A 23,633-nucleotide genomic window follows, 5' to 3' on the forward strand; every position below is an offset into this window, starting at 1 on the left:
CGGCCATTTGTGAGATACTGGAACCAGCGTGCCTGGCACAGACGATCATACCACCACGCTCAATGCTGCTTGGGTCACTTGTTTTGCCCATTTTAATGTTCAATCAAACAGTATGGCCAAGTGTCTGTAGGAGCGAACCCTTTTCAGGAATTGGGCGGTGACCTAATAAACTGGCCACCGAGTGAGTGTACACTGTTTTAACCATATTCATCACAGTTTCAGATTGCAGTTTTGCTCAATGACAGCACATTTCTGGTGGCCTTCTTCCGTTAAGCACAGTTGTTCGGAGCATGCTAGATCGCTAATTATCACAGGTGGTCCGGTCCCTCAGTCTTCCGTCTGTCTTCCACAAACAAAAACAATGCGTGTAGGCCAGTGACAAACTATTTAAATGTAAAGCCTTTTTAAATTCAGGCTGTAACACAACAACATCTGGAAAAAGTCAAGGGGTGTGAAAACTTTCTGAAAGCACTGTACCATGCAATCACCTTATCATGGAAATGTTGTATTCATGAGTTGTTACTGATTGTGTGTTTTGTCTTTTTCTCTGCTCAAGATGGCAGGTAATTTTAAGGCAAGCCGGAACACAGAGTGAGTCGCCATGGCGGCAGGAGTGGCTGCATGGCTTCCCTTTGCACGGGCAGCAGCTATTGGCTGGATGCCTGTGGCCAACTGCCCCATGCCCATTGCTCCTAGAGACCACAGAAAGAGACATGACGAGCTGATCATCCTGAACGTGAGTGGACGACGCTTCCAGACCTGGAGGACCACACTGGACCGCTACCCAGACACCCTGCTGGGAAGCTCAGAGAAACAGTTTTTTTACGATGAGGAGACAAAGGAGTATTTCTTCGACCGGGACCCAGACTCCTTCCGCAGCATTCTCAACTTCTACCGGACGGGAAAGTTGCACTATCCTCGCTACGAGTGCATTTCGGCCTATGACGAAGAGCTAACTTTCTTCGGCATCATTCCGGAGATCATCGGCGACTGCTGCTACGAAGAGTACAAGGACCGGAAGCGGGAGAACGCGGAGCGTCTCCAGGATGACCAGGATGACAACAAGGACTGCAAGCTGCCCAACATGACATACAGAGAGACCATGTGGAGGGCCTTTGAGAACCCTCACACCTCCACCATGGCCCTTGTGTTCTACTATGTCACCGGGTTCTTCATCGCCATCTCAGTCCTCACCAACGTGATAGAGACGGTACCTTGCGGTGCCACGCCTTCACAGAAGGATATGCCGTGTGGCGAGCGCTATACCATCGCCTTCTTCTGCATGGACACAGCCTGCGTCCTCATCTTCACCGTGGAGTACCTCATGAGACTGTTCGCCGCGCCCAGCCGCTACCAATTTATGCGCAGTGTGATGAGCATAATAGACGTGGTAGCCATCTTCCCCTACTACATCGGCCTGGTGATGACAGACAATGAGGATGTGAGCGGGGCCTTCGTCACGCTCAGAGTGTTCCGTGTGTTCCGCATCTTCAAGTTCTCCCGCCACTCGCAGGGCCTCAGGATCCTGGGGTACACGCTGAAGAGCTGCGCCTCCGAGCTGGGCTTCCTCCTCTTCTCCCTCACCATGGCCATCATCATCTTTGCCACGGTCATGTTCTACGCAGAGAAGGGGTCGTCGTCGACCAAGTTCACCAGCATTCCAGCCTCCTTCTGGTACACCATTGTCACAATGACCACGTTGGGGTAAGTCCTCCCTATTTCCCTCTTTCTCTCTCTATCTCCCCGTCTCACTTTCATTCTCTTTCTCACTCGCGTTCTCTTCCTCTCTTTTTATCTTTCTTCCAATCTCTTTGTTTTTTCCTCGCTCTCTCTCCCTCTCATTCTCTCAGCAGTTTGGGTTCTCTCTCTCTCCACTTGTGTGGTTCATAAAACAAATTGTGTGTTCTGCATTGGAATGATGCATGCTGTCCCCAAGAGATCTCAAGATGGTTCACAAATGTTATCTTCAAATCAGGAGCTCTCACAAAACCTTACTTGGCATCACCAAATCACAAATATTGACTCATGTTGGGAGTTTTGGTATTCTAAAAAAGTTAAGAAGTCAACCATTCAAACAACAAACGTCTTCTGAAGAGGCTTTAGTTAGTTATACAACCATAATTCACTTCAACATGATGAATGCACCTTAAAAAGTTGATTAGCAGATTTGATCTGGTGCCAAAATGCTTGCCTGTGTTCTACTGCAAACGTAATACCTTGGTCTATTGTTTGGATGTCCTGGATATGTTTTCTGCTGTGTGGTGGAAAATGGAATATGGATAAATGCCAACAGCTTCCTCACTTCTTCAATAGACTAGTGGGTGTATGTATGATGCTGCTGCCCATTTGAGTAATGGTGGAGAGCCACCACTACATTTACAGTACCTACCTGACCTACTAGTATAAACTCTAATGGCAAATTGTTTACCTCACTGTGGGCTGGCCGAATGCAGTAGCTCCTGGGAAAGTGTGTGTGTATGTGTGTGTGTGTGTGTGTGTGTGTGTGTGTGTAAGCACGCACGTGCCTGTGCTCCTGCGGGCATTTGTCCATGTGTGTGCGCTTGCCTGAATGTTTTGCGAGGGTAGCAGGAGATTTGTGTGTTCCTTTTATGTCTTTGTCTAGTGGGTGTTTTGTGTCTAATGTCATTTAAAAAATGTCCGTAATCTGGTATGCTCTGGGACACATAATCCCAGAAAACAATGATTGTAATAAGAATTGGGATCCTGAATGCCGGTGAAAGGGTTTTTGTTTTTCTCACTAGATTAATGATTGGTTTTAATTTGTTCTAAAAAAAATAACTGTACATTCTTTTCAATGTTACATCTATAGGTACGTACAGTATGTAGATGTAATACTTTTTACAACTATTTTCCTTCCGTTTATACTTTATCTGTTTCTGCCAGCTTCTCTTTGGGCTTTGTCCATCTCCACATTCTGTTAGTCAAGGAGAATGACCTCTGACAACCAATGTCTCCCTGGTAGACTGGTGCTGTTATAGCCTGTCTGATTCTTCACTGGCCAGTTAGTGACCTTGACGCTTGTTTCGCCAAGCAGCCAGGAAGTCTCTCCCCAGGAAATAGTGCCAGGGGAAATAGCCGTTCAACCCTGTTCCTGTTCTGTTCTCTTCTGTACCCACCAGTTGCTTCATGAGTGATTCCTCAAGAAATAAGGTCAAAAATATACCAAAATGTGTTGGTTCCCCCTCCAAAAAAATATCCATAGAATGATCCTTTGGAGGAAAGATTGTTGACATATATTTGACATTTGTATCTAAAAGCATAAAAACATTTGAAAGGATATTACTTTAATTTGGCATATTTTTAAATATATTGTCGGACCTAATATACTCTACGGGCATATCAACGTTACAGAGTGGGATCTCTGCTAGTTTTAAAATTGTGTCCCATTTAATACTGAAATATTGTAGCCAATCACATCCCTCCTTTTACTTGTATCATTGCTTATCCTGCAAATCACCAGCAGAGGGCAAGCATTTTGAATACATTTTCGAATCAAACCAGATTGTATTTGTCACATGCGCCGAATACGATAGGTGTAGACCTTACAGTGAAATGCTTACTTACAAGCCCTTAACCAAAAATGCAGTTAAGAAAAATACCCAAAAAATCAAAAATGAAAGTAACAAATAATAATAAATAACTAACGTTTCCGTCCAGGAGCAAGCACCAACTAGCCTGGGGCTAGCCCATGCTAGACCCATCTCCCGGCTAGGGCTCCTGGGCTACTCCTGAAGCCCTCTCCTCGGCTACAATATCCAGACCCCTTCTACTGTCGGTACGGGGCACGGAACCCCGCCGATCCTTCACGACTGGAATACCGACATAATCTGCCCGAGGATCCCAACAGACCCCTCAGGCGCGAAATCCCCTGAAGGCCCATTCTGCTAACTGCGGCCTGCTAGCTATCTATAGCATATTGGACTGTTAGCTGATCCACTGGCCAGTTTCTTGCGACTACTATACCCATTTTGCCAACTGGACTTGGACCCTTCTGCTACTTGGAACCCTACTAATTCCACGACTGGTCTATCGATGTCACAGCACGAGGAGGCAAAAACAGACTTTTCCCCCATCCCTCTAAGGCCCTTATGCTAGCTTACTAGACCCGGCCTGCTAGCTTGCTAGCACAGGCCTGCTAACTGTCTGAATCGCTGCGTAACCAGCCAGCCCAACCACCACTGGACCTATATGATCACTTGGCTACGCATGCCTCTTCCTAATATCAATATGCCTTGTCCATTACTGTCCTGGTTAGTGATTACTGTCTTATTTCACTGTAGAGCCTATAGCCCTGCTCAATATGCCTTAACCAACCATGTTGTTCCACCTCCCACATATGCGATGACATCACCTGGTTTAAACGTCTCTATATATCTCTCTCTACATTACTCAATGCCTAGGTTTACCTCCAATGTACTCTCTTCCTACCATACCTTTGGCTGTACATTATGCCTTGAATCTATGCTATCGTGCCCAGAAACCTGCTCCCTTTACTCTCTGTTCCGAACGTGCTAGACGGCCAGTTCTTATAGCCTTTATCCGTCCCCTTATCCTACTTCTCCTCTGTTCCTCTGGTGATGTAGAGGTTCATCTAGGAACTGCAGTGCCTAGCTCCACTCCTACTCCCCAGGTGCTCTCATTTGTTGACTTCAGTAACCAAAAAAGCCTTGGTTTCATGCATGTTAACATTAGAAGCCTACTCCCTAAGTTTGCTTTATTCACTGCTTTAGCACATTCTGCCAACCCGGATGTCTTAGCCGTGTCTGAATCCTGGCTTAGGAAAACCATCAAAACCCCAGAAAATTCCATCCCTAACTATAACATTTTCCACCAAGATATAACTGCCAAAGGGGGCGGTGTTGCAATCTACTGCAGATATAGCCTGCAGAGTTCTATCCTACTATCCAGGTCTGTACCAAAACAATTCAAGCTTCTACTTCTAAAAATGCATCTTTCCAGAAACAAGTCTCTCACCATTGCCGCTTGCTATTGACCACCCTCTGCCCCCAGCTGTGCCCTGGACACCATATGTGAATTGATTGCCCCCCATCTATCTTCTGAGCTTGTGCTGCTAGGTGACCTAAACTGGGACATGCTTAACACCTTGGCCATCCTACAATCTAAGCTTGATGCCCTCAATCTCACACAAATGATCAATGAACCTACCAGGTACAACCCCAAATCCGTAAACACGGGCACCCTCATAGATATCATCCTAACTAACTCGCCCTCCAAATACACCTTTGCTGTTTTTAACCAAGATCTCAGAGATCACTGCCTCATTGCCTGCATCCGTAATGGGTCTGCGGTCAAATGACCACCCCTCATCACTGTCAAACGCTCCCTAAAACACTTCTGCGAACAGGCCTTTCTAATTGACCTGGCCGGGGTATCCTGGAATGACATTGACCTCATCCCGTCAGTACAAGATGCCTGGTTATTCTTTAAAAGTGCCTTCCTCACCATCTTAAATAAGCATGCTCCATTAAAAAAATGTAGATCTAGGAATAGATATAGCCCTTGGTTCACTCCAGACCTGTCTGCCCTTGACCAGCACAAAAACATCCTGTGGCGTTCTGCATTAGCATTGAATAGCCCCCGTGATATGCAACTTTTTAAAGCAGTTTAAATATACACAGGCAGTTAGGAAAGCTAAGGCTAGCTTTTTCAAACAGAAATTTGCATCCTGTAGTACAAACTCAAAAAAGTTCTGGGACACTGTAAAGTCCATGGAGAATAAGAGCACCTCCTGAGAACTGAGAGAGCACTGAGGCTAGGAAACACTGTCACTACTGATAAATCCACAATAATTGAGAATTTCAACATGCATTTCTCTACGGCTGGCCATGTTTTCCACCTGGCTACCCCTACCCCGGTCAACAGCTCTGCGCTCCCCAGAGCAACTCGCCCAAACCTCCCCCACTACTCCTTCACCCAAATCCAGATAGCTGATGTTCTGAAAGAGCTGCAAAATATGGACCCTTACATATCAACCGGGCTAGACAATCTGGACCCTCTCTTTCTAAAATTATCTGCCGAAATTATTGCAACCCGTATTACTAGCCTGTTCAACCTCTCTTTTGTATCGTCTGAGATTCCCAAAGATTGGAAAGCTGCCGCGGTCATCCCCCTCTTCAAAGGGGGATACACTCTGGACCCAAACTGCTACAGACCTATATCTACAGTGCCTTGCGAAAGTATTCGGCCCCCTTGAACTTTGCGACCTTTTGCCACATTTCAGGCTTCAAACATAAAGATATAAAACTGTATTTTTTGTGAAGAATCAACAACAAGTGGGACACAATCATGAAGTGGAACAACATTTATTGGATATTTCAAACTTTTTCAACAAATCAAAAACTGAAAAATTGGGCGTGCAAAATTATTCAGCCCCCTTAAGTTAATACTTTGTAGCGCCACCTTTTGCTGCGATTACAGCTGTAAGTCGCTTGGGGTATGTCTCTATCAGTTTTGCACATCGAGAGACTGAAATTTTTCCCATTCCTCCTTGCAAAACAGCTCGAGCTCAGTGAGGTTGGATGGAGAGCATTTGTGAACAGCAGTTTTCAGTTCTTTCCACAGATTCTCGATTGGATTCAGGTCTGGACTTTGACTTGGCCATTCTAACACCTGGATATGTTTATTTTTGAACCATTCCATTGTAGATTTTGCTTTATGTTTTGGATCATTGTCTTGTTGGAAGACAAATCTCCATCCCAGTCTCAGGTCTTTTGCAGACTCCATCAGGTTTTCTTCCAGAATGGTCCTGTATTTGGCTCCATCCATCTTCCCATCAATTTTAACCATCTTCCCTGTCCCTGCTGAAGAAAAGCAGGCCCAAACCATGATGCTGCCACCACCATGTTTGACAGTGGGGATGGTGTGTTCAGCTGTGTTGCTTTTACGCCAACCATAACGTTTTGCATTGTTGCCAAAAAGTTCCATTTTGGTTTCATATGACCAGAGCACCTTCTTCCACATGTTTGGTGTGTCTCCCAGGTGGCTTGTGGCAAACTTTAAACAACACTTTTTATGGATATCTTTAAGAAATGGCTTTCTTCTTGCCACTCTTCCATAAAGGCCAGATTTGTGCAATATACGACTGATTGTTGTCCTATGGACAGAGTCTCCCACCTCAGCTGTAGATCTCTGCAGTTCATCCAGAGTGATCATGGGCCTCTTGGCTGCATCTCTGATCAGTCTTCTCCTTGTATGAGCTGAAAGTTTAGAGGGACGGCCAGGTCTTGGTAGATTTGCAGTGGTCTGATACTCCTTCCATTTCAATATTATCGCTTGCACAGTGCTCCTTGGGATGTTTAAAGCTTGGGAAATCTTTTTGTATCCAAATCTGGCTTTAAACTTCTTCACAACAGTATCTCGGACCTGCCTGGTGTGTTCCTTGTTCTTCATGATGCTCTCTGCGCTTTTAACGGACCTCTGAGACTATCACAGTGCAGGTGCATTTATACGGAGACTTGATTACACACAGGTGGATTGTATTTATCATCATTAGTCATTTAGGTCAACATTGGATCATTCAGAGATCCTCACTGAACTTCTGGAGAGAGTTTGCTGCACTGAAAGTAAAGGGGCTGAATAATTTTGCACGCCCAATTTTTCAGTTTTTGATTTGTTAAAAAAGTTTGAAATATCCAATAAATGTCGTTCCACTTCATGATTGTGTCCCACTTGTTGTTGATTTTTCACAAAAAAATACAGTTTTATATCTTTATGTTTGAAGCCTGAAATGTGGCAAAAGGTCGCAAAGTTCAAGGGGGCCGAATACTTTCGCAAGGCACTGTATTCTACCCTGCCTTTCTAAGGTCTTTGAAAGCCAAGTTAAACAGATCGCTATGCAATCTGGTTTCAGAGTTGGTCATGGGTGCACCTCAGCCATGCTCAAGGTCCTAAACGATATCATAACCGCCATCGATAAGATACATTACTGTGCAGCCGTATTCATCGACCTTGCCAAGGCTTTCGACTCTGTCAATCACAACATTCTTATTGGCAGACTCAACAGCCTTGGTTTCTCAAATGACTGTCTCGCTTGGTTCACCAACTACTTCTCCGATAGAGTTCAGTATGTCAAATTGGAGGGTCTGTTGTCCGGACCTGTGGGTGCCACAGGGTTAAATTCTCGGCCCGAATCTCTTCTCTGTATACATCAATGATGTCGCTCTCGCTGCTGGTGATTCTTTGATCCACCTCTATGCAGATGATACCATTCTGTATACCTCTGGCCCTTTGTTGGGCACTGTGTTAACTAACCTCCAGATGAGCTTCAATGCCATACAACTCTCCTCCGTGGCCTCCAACTGCTCTTAATTAAATGCAAGTAAAACTAAATGTATGCTCTTCAACCGATCACTGCCCGCACCTGCCCGCCCGTCTAGCATCACTACTCTGGACGGTTCTGACTTAGAATATGTGGACAACTACAAATACCTAGGTGTCTGGTTAGACTGTAAACTCTCCTTCCAGACTGACATTAAACATCTCCAATCCAAAATGTAATCTAGAATCGGCTTCCTATTTCGCAACAAAGCATCCTTCACTCATGCTGCCAAACATACCCTCTTAAAACTGACCATCCTACCAATCCTCGACTTCGGCGATGTCGTTTACAAAATAGCCTCCAACACTCTACTCAACAAATTGGAAGCAGTCTATCACAGTGCCATCCGTTTTGTCACCAAAGCCCCATATTCTACCCACCACTGCGACCTGTATGATCTCGTTGGCTGGCCCTCGCTTCATACTCGTTGCCAAACCCACTGGCTCCAGGTCATCTACAAGTCTCTGCTAGGTAAAGCCCCACCTTATCTCAGCTCACTGGTCACTATAGCAGCACCTACCCGTAGCACACGCTCCAGCAGGCATATCTCACTGGTCACCCCCAAGCCAATTCTTCCTTTGGCGGCCTCTTCTTCCAGTTCTCTGCTGCCAATAACTGGAATGAACTGCAAAAATCTCTGAAGCTGGAGTCTATTACCTCCATCACTACTTTTAAGCACCAGCTGTAAGAGCAGCTCACAGATCACTGCACCTGTACGTAGCTCATCTGTAAATAGCCCATCCAATCTACCTCATCCCCATACTGTATTTATTTATTTATTTATCTTGCTACTTTGCACCCCAGTATCTCACTTTGCACATTCATCTTCTGCACATCCTACTATTCCAGTGCTTAATTGCTATAATGTAATTACTTTACCACCATGGCCTATTTATTGTCTTACCTTATCTTACCTCATTTGCACAAGCTGTATATAGATTTTTCTACTGTATTATTGACTGTATGTTTGTTTATTCCATGTGTAACTCTATGTTGTTGTATGTGTCGAACTGCTTTGCTTTATCGTGGCCAGGTCGCAGTTGCAAATGAGAACTTGTTCTCAACTAGCCTACCTGGTTAAATAAAGGTGAAATAAATTAAACAGTTTTTAAAAAGCAGCAGTAAAATAACAATAGTGAGGCTATGTACAAGGGGTACTGGTACAGAGTCAATGTGCGGGGGCACTGGTTATTCGAGGCTATGTACAAGGGGTACTGGTACAGAGTCAATGTGCGGGGGCACCGGTTAGTCGAGGTAATTGAGGTAATATATACAAGTAGGTACTGACTATGCATAGATAATACACAGAAAGTAGCAGCAGCGTAAAAGAGGGGGGCAATGCAAATAGTCTGGGTAGCCATTTGGTGCTCCAGTACCACTTTCCGTACGGTAGCAGAGAGAACACTCTATGACTTGCTTGGCTGGAGTCTTTGACAATTTTTAGGGCCTTCCTCTGACACCGCCTGGTATAGAAGTCCTGGATGGCAGGAAGCTTGGCCCCAGTGATGTACTGGGCAGTACGCACTACCCTCTTGAGTACACCGACTGTTACCATACCAGGCAGTGATGCAACTAGTCAGGATGCTCTCTCTGGTGCAGCTGTAGAACCTTTTGAGGATCTGAGGACCCATGGCAAATCTTTACAGTCTCCTGAGGGGGAATAGGTTTTGTCTTGCCCTCTTCACGACAGTCTTGGTGTGCTTGGACCATGTTAGTTTGTTGGTGATGTGGACACCAAGGAACTTGAAACTCTCAACCTGTTCCACCACAGCCCCGTCAATGAGAATGGGGGCATGCTCGGTCCTCCTTTTCTTGTAGTCCACAATCATCTCCTTTGTCTTGAGCATGTTGAGGGAGAGGTTGTTGTCCTGGCACCACACTGTCAGGTCTCTGACCTCCTCCCTATAGGCTGTCTCGTTGTTTTTGGTGATCAGGCCTACCACTGTTGTGTCATCTGCAAACTTAATGATGGTGTTGGAGTCGTACCTGGCCGTGCAGCCATGAGTGAACAGTGTGTACAGGAGGGGACTGAGTACACACCCCTGAGGGGCCCCTGTGTTGAGGGTCAGCGTGGCGGATATGTTGTTACCTACTCTTACCTAGAGGTGAAAGAAACGCATGCCTGTTTAGGCAAGGTGCTGGCTAGCGGAGTAGAACACTTGAAAAATTAAATGAGAGACGCACACTCTAGGAGTTCAGATGCAATCATTTAATAACCAACGTTTTGACAGACAGGCTGTCTTTATCAGGGTATACCGTTACCACCTGGGGGCGGCCCGTCAGGAAGTCCAGTATCCAGTAGCAGAGGGAGGTGTTTAGTCCCAGAGTCTTTAGCTTAGTGATGAGCTTTGAGGGCACTATGGTGTTGAATGCTGAGCTGTTGTCAATGAACAGCATTCTCACATAGGTGTTCCTTTTGTCCAGGTGTAAAAGGGCAGTGTGGAGTGCAATAGAGATTGCATTAACTGTGGATCTGTTGGGGTGGTATTCAAACTGGTGTGGTCTAGGGTTTCTGGGATAATGGTGTTGATGTGAGCCATGACCAGCCTTTCAAAGCACTTCATGGCTACAGACGTGAGCGTTACGGGTCGGTAGTCATTTATGCAGGTTACCTTAGTGTTCTTGGACACAGGGACTATGGTGGTCTGCTTGAAACCTGTTGGTATTACAGACTCAGACAGGGAGAGGTTGAAAATGCCAGTGAAGACACTTGCCAGTTGGTCAGCACATGCTCGGAGTACACGTCCTGGTAATCCGTCTGAATGTTGACCTGTTTAAAGGTCTTACTCACATCGGCTGCGGAAATCGTGATCACACAGTTGTCCGGAACAGCTGATGCTCTCATGCATGTTTTAGTGTTACTTGCCCCGAAGCGAGCATAGAAGTAATTTAGCTCATCTGGTAGGCTCGTATCACTGGGCAACTCGCGACTGTGCTTCTCTTTGTAGTCTGTAATAGTTTGCAAGCCCTGCCACATCCGACAAGCGTCGGAGCCGTGTAGTTATTGTTCTTGTTTTTCTTATTGTGTTACTTTTTATTATTATTTAGCTCAGTGCAGATGTTGCCTGTAATCCATGGCTTCTGGTTGGGGTATTACGTACTAGAGGTCGACCGATTATTATTTTTCAACGCCGATACTGATACCGATGATTGGAGGACCAAAAAAAGCTGATACCGATTAATCGGACGATTTATATATATATATATATATATATATATTTGTAATAAATCACAATTACAACAATACTGAATGAACCAGAGGTCGACCGATTAATCGGAATGGCCGATTAATTAGGGCCGATTTCAAGTTTTCATAACAATCGGAAATCGGTATTTTTGGGCGCCGATTTGCCGATTTATTTACACCTTTATTTAATATTTATTTACTAGGCTAGTCAGTTAAGAACACATTCTTATTTTCAATGACGGCCTAGGAATGGTGGGTTAACTGCCTCGTTCAGGGGCAGAACAACAGATTTTCACCTTGTCAGCTCGGGGGATTCAATCTTGCAACCTTACAGTTAACTAGTCCAACGCAATAACGACCTGCCTCTCTCTCGTTGCACTCCACAAGGAGACTGCCTGTTACGCGAATGCAGTAAGCCAAGGTAAGTTGCTAGCTAGAATTAAACTACTCTTATAAAAACAATCAATCATAATCACTAGTTAACTACACATGGTTGTTGATATTACTAGATATTATCTAGCGTGTCCTGTGTTGCATATAATCTGACTGATCATACAAGCATACAAATATCTAAGTATCTGACTGAGCGGTGGTAGGCAGAAGCAGGCGTGTAAACATTCATTCAAACATCACATTCGTGCATTTTGCCATCATTTCTTCGTTGTGCGTCAAGTATTGCGCTGTTTATGACTTCAAACCTATCAACTCCCGAGATGAGGCTGGTGTGACCGAAGTGAAATGGCTGGCTAGTTAGTGCTCTGCACTAACTAGGGAAACACTGGATGGGAAACACTGCTTCGATGTGGTGGCTGTTGTCGCTGTGTTGTTGGTTCGAGCCCAAGGAGGAGCGAGGAGAGGGACGGAAGCTATACTGTTACACTGGCAATACTAAAGTGCCTATAAGAACATCCAATAGTCAAAGGTTAATGAAATACAAATGGTATAATAATGCAAAAACAAAGTGTTGGAGAAGAAAGTAAAAGTGCATTATGTGCCATGTAAAAAAGCTCATGTTTACGTTCCTTGCTCAGAACATGAGAACATATGAAAGCTGGTGGTTCCTTTTAACATGAGTCTTCAATATTCCCAGTTAAGAAGTTTTAGGTTGTAGTTTTTATAGAAATGATAGGACTATTTTTCTCTATACCATTTGTATTTTATATACCTTTGACTATATGATGTTCTTATAGGCACTTTAGAATTGCCAGCCTAATCTCGGGAGTAGATAGGCTTGATGTCATAAACAGTGCTGTGCATCAAGCATTGCTAAGCGCTGATGTTTGAATGAATGCTTACAAGCCTGCTGCTGCCTACCACCGCTCAGTCAGACTGCTCTATCAAATATCATATAATATTCTTAATTATAAAATAATAAACACACAGAAATACGAGCCTTTGGTCATTAATATGGTCAAATCCGGAAACCATCATTTCGAAAACAAAATTTTTAGTCTTTGTGAAATACGGAACCGTTCCGTATTTTATCGAACGGGTGGCAACCCGAAGTCTTAACAGGCACCGCATTGATTATATGCAACGCAGTGATTATGTGAACATTGATTGTTTTTTATGAGATAAGTTCAATGCTAGCTAGCAACTTACCTTGGCTTCTTGCAGCCACAAGGTCATTTTGATGCTTTACTTGCGTAACAATTGGTCAGCCTGCCACGCAGTCTCATCGTGGATTGCAATGTAATCATCCGTAATCTGCGTCCAAAAAGGCAGATTACCGATTGTTATGAAAACTTGAAATCGGCCCTAATTAATTGGCCATGATTAATCGGTCTACCTCTAATACATACAATCACTGTGGGGACGACGTCACCGATGCACTTATGAAGCCAGTGACCGATGTGGTGTACTCCTCAATGCCATCGGAAGAATCCTGGAACATATTCCAGTCTGTGCTAGCAAAACAGTCGCAAAACTGTAGTTTAGCATCTGCTTCATCTGACCACTTTTTTATTGACCGAGTTACTGGTGCTTCCTGCTTTAATATTTGCTTGTAAGCAGGAATCAGGAGAATAGAATTATGGTCAGATTTGCCAAATGTAGGGTGAGGGAGAGCTTTGTACGTATCTCTGTGTGTGGAGTAAAGGTGGTCTTGAGTTTTTTTTCCCTCTGGTCGCACATTCAACATGCTTGTAGAAATTAGGTAAAACAGATTTAAGTGCCATCATCAATTTGTGGTGGTAAATAGACAATTACGAAGAATATAGATGAAAACTCACTTGGTAGATAGTGTGGTCTACAGTTTATCATGAGATACTCTACCTCAGGCGAGCAAAACCTCGAGACTTCCTTAGATATCGTGCACCAGCTGTTGTTTACAAATATACATAGACCGCCACTGTTTGTTTTACCAGAGGCTGCTGTTCGTCTTTCAGCCACGACTCGAGGAAACATTATAGTTTTTAATGTCCTGTTGGTAGGATATACGTGCTTGTAGTTTGTCCACTTTATTATCCAGCGATTGTACGTTGGCCAATAGTACTGATGGCAAAGGCAGATTAGCCATTCGTCGCCGGATCCTTACAAGGCACCCTGATCTCCTTCCGCGATATCTCCATATTTTTCTCCTACGAATGCCTGGGATGAGAGCCTCGTCGGTTGTCTGGAGTAAATCCCTCTCGTTCGACTCAAAGAAAAATTCTTTGTCCAGTTTAAGGTGAGTAATCGCTGTTCTGATGTCCATAAGCTCTTTTCGGTCATAAGAGACGGTAACAGCAACATTATGTACAAAATAAGTTACAAACAATGCGAAACAATTAACAAAATAGCACGGTTGGTTAAGAGCCCATAAAATGGCAGACATCCCCTCTGCCGCCATTACTTGTTTGTTTTCCCATTTGATCTGTTGCTAATGCTTACAATTGGATCATAACTCTAAGTTGCAGCGATCCCACTCTGGATGAACTTGTGGATACCATTTTTATGTCTGTGTCCAGTATGAAGGAAGTTTGAGGTAGTTTCGCAAGCCAATGCTAACTAGTGTTAGCGCAATGATTGGAAGTCTATGGGTATCCGCTAGCATACTATTTTTGCCAAAATCCCGAAGTATCTCTTTAAAGTTACACTTTTTTGGGGATATATGGTATTTGAGTTGCCTGTCTAACAAATCAATTTGCTCTCCTCCAAATGTTTTTTAAATGAAAGTTAATTGATGCACACAATCTTCTATAATTTACTCTAAGTGAGGCTTCCCATTATTACAGAATGGATCACCATGGAAACTCAGTAGTCATTCGACCATCTTGTTCCGACACAGCGTTTCTAAAGCCTGCCACTTTGCTCACCTGCTGAAGGGGCATATGCTCAGGTGATGAGGTCACCCATTTCCCATCTGTCTTTTTATGTAAGAACCATGGATGCAAACCAAGCAACCATCTACCCCCCAAACACAAGTCACCAGTAAATCTTCCAATTTAGGTGTTCAGATTAAGATTTGTGGAAGTAGAGATAGTGTTGTCTTTTTAATTTATTTCCCTTATCTTGGAATTACATGTACAAAGAATGCATATGCGGTCATTCTCTGGCAAGCTAAAATCAGGGCCTCTCAGTAGGCTATGCTGGAGGACCCCATCGGCATACCATCAGCTGTGGTAATACAGTATACTGTATGTGTGGTAAATATTCCTCCCCATCCCAACTCCGTTATCAATACTAGAAAGACCTTTACCGGGCAAAAATGACTATTAGTGTCTACAGTTTAAGGTTTAAGGTTGCATTTATTTGCACCAAATCAAATAATCAAATAAGTGATAAACAACGACACTGATAAAAACAAAGAAAGAAAGAAATAAAAAGAGGTGTGCAGGTGTGGTTGGAAGCCCAAGGGCTTATATAAAAACCACACCACAACACAACTACATACAAAACATAAGTTAAAACAGATTTTAAAAAAACACTAATCATAAAAGTACAAATGAATCGATCAGCAAACACAAAGAACTGAAAAACGGTATATATGTTAATTAAACGTGTGTGCATGTGTGGATGTGAGTGTGTGAGAGTTGGGCTATAAGGAGGAGATTACTGAGTTGACATTGAGGGATGATGAGGTTTTGGCAATGTGAAGATATGAATTCCAGAGTACGGTACCTCTGTATCTGATTAGAGAATTGACTATGTGAGGTGTGACAGAGGGGAGGCTAGAGGTTATCGCAGTGTCTTGTGTTATATAGATGGATTTCAGAATTAGCCTGGAAGAATCCATTGATTAATGTTGTAAATAGACAAGATATTGTTTCTTAAACAAAGGTGTAGATGGAGCCAGGTAACAATATATTGTTTCTTAAACAAAGGTGTAGATGGAGCCAGGTAATTAGAGGAGATGGCTAGTCTTGCAAATGTCTTTTGTATGATAAGTAATTTGTGGAGGTAAGAGGCATGTGTACTGGCCCAGACAATATTACAGTAAATTAGATATAGGTAAATTAAGCTACAGAATAGAGTTAGGAAGCAAGCCTGATAAACCACACCGCAAATCTTTCTGATGATACCAACAGATTTCATCACTTTGCTGCAGACAAATTGAATATGATCTTTCCAGTATCATTTTTCAGCAATTAGAACTCAGAGGAATCTAGTGGATGCGACTTGTGACTTAAAAAAAAAAAAAATTGTGGATACAATAAAGATTTTACAATCATACAATTTGTCCATGCCTGGGTTGGCTTCGTTTATTAGTCAATCAAAATAATTGTATGATAAAATCAAATTGGTGTCATCAGCAAGAGAATGGGAAGTAAAGGTAGAAGACACAGCAGCAAGGTCATTGATATAGGAATAACAAAGGTCCAATTATCGAACCCTGTTAGACACCACAGGATATCTTGACCCTGGTAGATGCACAGACATTTGCATAAACAAATTGTTGTCTATCATAAATATAACTATAAACCAATTATATGTATAATCATGAAAAACGAAATATAAGAAAGTAATATTTCATGATCAACCGTGTTAAACACTTTGGATAAATCTAAAAAGATGCCAAGAGCGTATTCATTGTTGTTAAGGGCTGTAAATATTTGACCCACATGTTGCAAAAGAGACATATCTGTGGAGTAGTTTTTACGAAAACCTATTAGTGCTTATATAGAATACAGTGTTGATTTTAAATGTTTCAACATTCTCTTATATACAAATTGTTCTAGTATTTTAGAAGAATACCAGTTTGCATAGATTTGGTGAAAATATACCTTAGAGGCTCAGTGATCGAGGAAGACACTGATTTCACTAGAGGCACCAATCTCATCATGACCTGCTGCTGATATCTTTTGTTAAGTTACCAATTACCTCCATCACATGGGCTCCTGAGTGGCGCAGCGATCTAAGGCACTGCATTTCAGTGATAAGAGGCATTACAACAGACCCTGGTTTGATTCCAGGCTGTGCCACAAACGTCCGTGATTGGGAGTCCCATAGGGTGGCACACAATTGGCCCAGCGTTGTCCGGGTTAGGGTTTTGCCGGGGTAGGCCGTCATTGTAAATAAGAATTTGTTAACTGACTTGCTTAGTTCAATAAAGGTGAAATAAAAAAACATCAGGATGATCAAACTGGAGAAGAGAACGCAAATGTCCCTTAACGTAATCCAAGGGATTTCCATCAGTTTCCTCAATTCACAAAAAACGTCATTAAATTCACATGAAATAACACCAGGATCACTATAGTTCTTATTTCCAACAATATATAGAGATGGGATAGTTGTAGATCCCTTTTTCCTATTCAACAGTTGATTGAGGATTTTGTCTATATTATTCTGGAATTTCTATTATTAAAATATATTTTTGGGGATCTCCCCGAAGTAGGTGTGTAAATTTGTTCTTATACTTTTTGTAATTGGCAGAATTCAGAGGAAAGGGATTTGTGAGAAACTTTTTATACGTCTTGTTTTTTTTTTAACTGAGGGTTTTTTGAGAAGTGTTTAAACCAAGGTTTCCAGAACCCTTCTGCTGCTCTCTTTTAACTAAGGGAACGCAATGGTGAAGTACAGAGTTGATCAACATCTTAAAGCGCTCACAATTACTTTTGTTAAATATTGTACATGTAATGCTACTAATCATTCCCACCTGTTCATTCCCAGCTGCCGAGAAGTGGAAAATTGTAAAGTGGTCAGAAATGTCAGTATAAAGTATACCTGCATTAGGCACATTATTCAAATAATTTGTAAAAAATGTGATCAATAAGGGTGGCACATGAATTGGTCACTCTTGTGGGCTTATATATGAGGGAATACAGATAGAGGGAGTATAAAGCATTCAACAAGTCAGATATCAGTGAGTGATTCTCACTTTTAAATACATTTATGTTTCAATCACCCAATAGAAAACATTGTATCATCATTATCAATCAAATCCAATGTTCATGCAAGGATATCAATAAAACTGCCAAATGTCAGAATCGACTAGCCGATAGATGCATCCAATGACCACTTTCTTACCGCAAGAAAAGGAATAGGAGTGCCTTTCTATGAAAGGAGATTCAACACCAATGTCAGATGTGAGTGTGAGGTCCCTCTCTCACAAAGAGTTGAAAATGGACACTCCTCCTCCAACTCTTGAGGTTCTACAGTGGTGAACAGCATGATAAGGGGACATGTCATAAAGCGAGGTTGTCTCTTCAGTCAACCATGTTTCTGAACGGGCAACAATGGGAAATTCACGACTGAGAGAAGACAGATAATGAACAAGGTGGTCCTGATTTTGTAGGAAGACTGCGGACGTTCAAATGAAAACAAGCTTGTCCTGGAATGAGCTACTGCTATACAGGTTGTTCAATTGCGTAACACTACAGCAATCACAAGTGATATAATTATTTCTAGTAAGTTTCAGGAAATGTGAATCTGGATCAACACAATCATTATATTTATTGTTCGCTTCATTAATATCTAACGGGTTAAAGATCTCGTTATCAGGGTTTGGCATCTTCCCAACTAAGAGAGATATACAGTCGGGAATTGTATATACAGTCGGAACTGAAACATTGAAATGCGTGCCTCCCATACAGCCATACATTTGTGTTAGTTTTATCAATAGGGGTGCACTTCCTATGGAATGCACATTGAGACAGTCCACGTAACACCACTGCGGTCTTCAGAGGGTTATGGCATGTAGAGCAATGTGTGTTTTTTGGTCATGAGGTTAGGGGAAACAGATGAACAAATAGAGTAAATATGCATGTATGGTTGTGAGTCCAATCAATGTACTATAGCTGAGTCACTTGCCATATACCTACGAGAGGGAGGGTGAGCGACCAGCTGATCGTACTTCAGGTACGCGATATTGCCTTTCTTTTGTTCTTCAATTAGTCGTGGCAGCAGTTTCTTTCTTCTTAGACATACTTTTTTTCTGAGAAGTCTTCATTGATGAAGATTTTGGTTCCCTTCAGGCACTTGGCTCTCCTGAGAATCTCCTAATCTTTGAACCTGAGCAGTTTCACCACTAGTATGGATCCCAGATTGGACCCAGATTTTCTATTGAAGGAGAAGTTTTTATTTTTGAACAACCAAATCTCTATTTTTGATGTGAATGGTTTGTCATAGAAGGGTCCAGACACCTTTTGGGGGATTTCCCTTCTTTTCTCATCCTCGTTGTGCAGTATGTTGGCCAAGAAAAAAACATGAACAACGGCTCCAAAAACATCAAAATACGTCCTTTTAGAACTGGCCAAATCTCTCAGTATAATCATGCAGGTCTTTTGATGTTGTACACATGAAATGGTGTCATTCCAAACTTTATCCGCAGCGTTATATTACATTGATTTGTGTCTTGAGTGATACTTCGCCGTCCATTCTACAGGTAGTTCCAAAATAAAGGAGTTGATGAGCGATACAAAGTATATTGAAAGCAGGTGCTTCCACACACAGGTTCCATACTCATGTAGAATCTATGCCAAGGCGCATTGAAGCTGTTCTGGGAACTCGTGGTGACCCAACGCTCTATTAAGACACTTAATATTGACGTTTCCTTTATTTTGGCCTGTAGCAGCAGGCTACACAGAGTATGGAACAGCTGGATAGGGGAAGCGGTTCGAGCCGCACAAAAGAGAATATACTGCTGCGGATAAAGTTTGGAATTGCACAATTTCATGTTTACAACATCTAAAGACCTGCCTCACAATACTGAGAGCTTTTGCCATTTCTAAAAGGACATAATTGGGTGTTTTTGGAGCGTTTTTCAGGACCCCCATACTGCACAATGAAGATAAGGAAGTGATTCTGCTGTTTTGGGGTGTTGATCAAGTGAAATCACAAAAAAAGTGTTCTGGACCCTTCTATAACATCCCATTTACATACAAAATGTAGATGTGGTTGTAAAAAAGAAAACTTTTCTTTTTAAAGAAGCAATTTGGGTGTGTACTTGTGTGTGTGTGTGTACTTGTGCGTGTGAGTTGTGTGATGTGTGTGTGTGTGTGTTGTGGGGTGTGAGTGTGAGAGAGGGAGATTGCGGAGCCTGACTCCTACGACAGCGATGGAGGGCTCTGTTCTACATCGTGTGAATGGAACCATACATCACTGAGTAGGAAGGAGCCCAGCCTGGTTAATAATGCATTGTGTTTTATCATAGAATACAGTAGCTGTAAAAAAAAAAAATCAAAAACATACATTCCTGTCACTGATACCCTCTCTGACACCATTATTGGAAGACGTAGTAGGCGATGTGTGATTATCATGTTTACCAACCAGACTGTATTACGTTTGTCTCTCCATTTTCCTCTGTTCAGTTTCCTACACTGTGAAGGGGTTAATATACATACAGTGCATTCTGAACGTATTCAACCTTAAGTCTTCTTGGGTATGACGCACACCTGTATTTGGGGATTCTTCTCTGTAGGTCCTCACAAGCTCTGTCAGGTTGGATAGGGAACATTGCTGCACAGCTATTTTCAGGTCTCTCCTAGAGATGTTCGATTGTCCGGGCTCTGGCTGGACCACTCAAGGACATACAGAGACTTGTCCCGAAGCCACTCCTGAATTGTCTTGGCTGTGTGCTTAGGGTCATTGTCCTGTTGGAAGGTGAACCTTTGCCCCAGGTCCTGAGCACTCTGGAGCAGGTTTTCAACAATAATTTCTCTGTACTTTGCTCTGTTCATCTTTCCCTTGATCCTAGTCTTCCTATCCCTGCCGCTGAAAAACATCCCCACAGCATGATGCTACCACCACCATGCTTCACCGTAGAGATGGTGCCAGGTTTCCTCCAGACGTGATGCTTGGCATTCAGGCCAAAGAGTTCACTCTTGGTTTCATCAGATCAGAGAATCTAGTTTTGCATGGTCTGAGAGTCCTTTAGGAGCCTTTTAGCAAACTCCAAGCAGGCTGCCATGTGCCTTTTTACTGAGGAGTGGCTTCCATCTGGCCACTCTACCATAAAGGCCTGATTGGTGGAGTGCTGCAGAAATGGTTGTCCTTCTGGAAGGTTCTCCCATCTCCACAGAGGAACTCTGGAGCTCTGTAAGAGTGACCATCGGGTTCTTGGTCACCTCCCTGACCAAGGCCCTTCTCCCCCGATTGCTCAGTTTGGCCGGGCGGCCAGCTCTAGTTAGAGTCTTGGTGGTTCCAAACTTCTTCCATTTAAGAATGATGGAGGCCACTGTGTTCTTGGGGACCTTCAATGCTGCAGAAATGTTTTGGTACCCTTCCCCAGATCTGTGCCTTGACACAATCCTCTCTCATAGCTCTATGGACAATTCTTTCGACCTCATGGCTTGGTTTTTGCTCTGATATGCACTGTCAACTGTGGGACCTTATAAAAACATGTGTGTGCTTTTCTAAATCATGTCCAATCAATTGAATTTACTACAGGTGGACTCCAATCAAGTTGGAAACAGGATGCACCTGAGCTCAATTCCGAGTCTCATAGCAAAGGGTCTGAATACTTATGTAAATAATGTATTTCTGTTTTTTACTTTTAATACATTTGCAAAAAATGTCTAATAACCTATTTTCACTTTGTCATTATGGGATATTGTGTGTAGATTGAAACATTTAATTCAATCCATTTTAGAATAAGGCTGTAATGTAACAACATTTTGAAACAGTCAAGGGGTCTGAATACTTTTGAATGCACTGTATATAACCTTCCTCAGACTCTCAAACCCCTCCAAGGACAGACTATCCACCTTCCATCTCAGACCCTTCCTATTCAGGAATATACCTGTCCAACTACATCCATGCAACCCTTTTTGGCAACCACTTTTGATCCTGTCTGTTCTCTGTTGCTGACTGCCACCCTCCTCCATCGCTGTCAGAGAGAAGACAGCGCAGCCTTTTCTGGGTAATGGGATGTACAGGGGGCTGGCTAGTGATGGGGGAAGGATGTGAGGGAAGGTAAGGCTGGATAAACACACCTCGGCTTCAGAGGAACAGGGCTGTTAAATCAACTTCAGGTGGCTGATAAAAGGATCTCAATTGAATCCCAGCAAGAGCTGCTCCCATCTGCCTGCCGGATAGATAGATTCCCAGGCATTGGCAGCCAGCAGCAGCAGCAACGGGACTGGACCCAAAAGATTGATGGGGATGGAGGAAGCCCTTTCTCTTCTCTTCCCCCTCTCTCCCATCCCCAAGTGGTTCCCAGGGGGGAGTGTGGCTTTTTTGGGCCCATCAACAGTGTGATATCTGTTTAAAAATGCAATCTGATGGACCCGCGAGTGGAGTGGGGAGCAATCGTTTTACCTGAGCACAGATGACGAGGCACAGGCAGGCCAAGCACGAGAGGTTCACTGGGTTGTGTCATTGACTCCCCAAAACAATAACCCAATAATGAGTGCTATATTAATAATAAGGTGTGCTGTGAACTACACCATGACTCTGGTGTTATAATTAGCTTGATTCTCCCAGTTGTAAAGTCCTGAACCAACGTACTCTGTGGCAGAGCATCGGAAATGAGAGGAATGTTGTTATGCATGTAGGTCATGTTCCCATCTGCCTTAATCACTGGCTATATATAATCTGCTTCAGAGAGACGTTTAGCCCTCTCTCCTGTGTTGAGTGTCTTTCTGAGACATTTAAAGCAACAAGGTATCACGTCTCACTTCAGTATTCAACATTTGTCCAGGGGGAGGATAAATGCAACATTTTGACAGTTAAGTTTGGGCATTCATTGCGACTGGTTAAGGTAAGGTTTATGGTTCGGGATAGGGTTAAACAAGAAAACAATTAAATCAGTGCCTGTCAAACAGGGAAATGGTTCTAATTGTTTTTCCACCCTTCATTTTTCCCATAGGGAATTTTAGAAACACTTAAAGTTAGGGCTGTGTTTCTTGTAGGCTTACCCTGGCGTGGAGTTTTGATAACCATGTAAATCTCTCTGGTGACTATTATCAATATTCGAAAATGCTAATTAGCATTAAAGTAGACATCATGCAAGAATACAAATCCCTGCCAGCTCCTGCACATCATCTCTATCGGACGCCTTCGCTAACAAGTATTGTGTTAATTTAAAACTTGCAGAAGACAGTTTCACAGAATTTATTCATTACAAAATGTAGCTCACATTAGATATTTAATCCAGAGATTCTTACCTTTGCCTCAAATTCGGCAGTCTCGTCCAGATCATCATGGCGTTTGTAGTTCTTTATGACACAAAAGCTGAAGAACGTGCGCACATCCAGGTACTTTCCGCAGGTGCTGGGGTTGTAGGCCAAACTCATGGAAAACAGGAAGGAAACCGCTGCACACTGCTCCTCATTCTCACAGGTGATATTTATTTACAACAACGTTTTTGACCCTTAGGTCTTCATCAGGCATCCATATACCAGGTGGGGGTGGAATGTCCTATATATAGGGGCAGTTCAGTGACATCACTTCCTGAAACAGGAGGTTAAAAAGGTATGACATAGGTTTCACAATATTAGCATTCAATGTATCAAAATATATGAGCATACACAAGGAATGTAATACAATATTCAATTAGGATTTTTTTTTTTAAGAAAAAAAATATTTGGACATATTGAAACTATAAAAGAGGAGACAATGTGTTGAGCCTGTGGATCCAGAAAGATTCCCTTTGAAGAAGTTTCCTCTCAATGTCCCCTCCACTGCTTGATCTCTTGACCATTTCTATTCCAATGTATCTCAGAGAAC

At 42.9% G+C, this 23,633-nt stretch overlaps 1 protein-coding gene across 1 annotated transcript in view; it reads left to right on the forward strand.

Annotated features, from left to right (window-relative positions):
• Window positions 1-601: 601 nt before the first annotated feature.
• LOC139414228 (A-type voltage-gated potassium channel KCND3-like) overlaps window positions 602-23,633 on the forward strand; it is a 115,573-nt gene continuing 92,541 nt past the window's right edge. Inside the window, exon 1 of the mRNA XM_071162124.1 lies at window positions 602-1,704. Coding sequence (XP_071018225.1) covers window positions 602-1,704 — 1,103 coding nt within the window. The remainder of the gene's footprint in view (window positions 1,705-23,633) is intronic.

The sequence above is a fragment of the Oncorhynchus clarkii genome, chromosome 7 (genome assembly GCF_045791955.1).
Source record: "Oncorhynchus clarkii lewisi isolate Uvic-CL-2024 chromosome 7, UVic_Ocla_1.0, whole genome shotgun sequence".
NCBI classification, from domain to species: domain Eukaryota; kingdom Metazoa; phylum Chordata; class Actinopteri; order Salmoniformes; family Salmonidae; genus Oncorhynchus; species Oncorhynchus clarkii.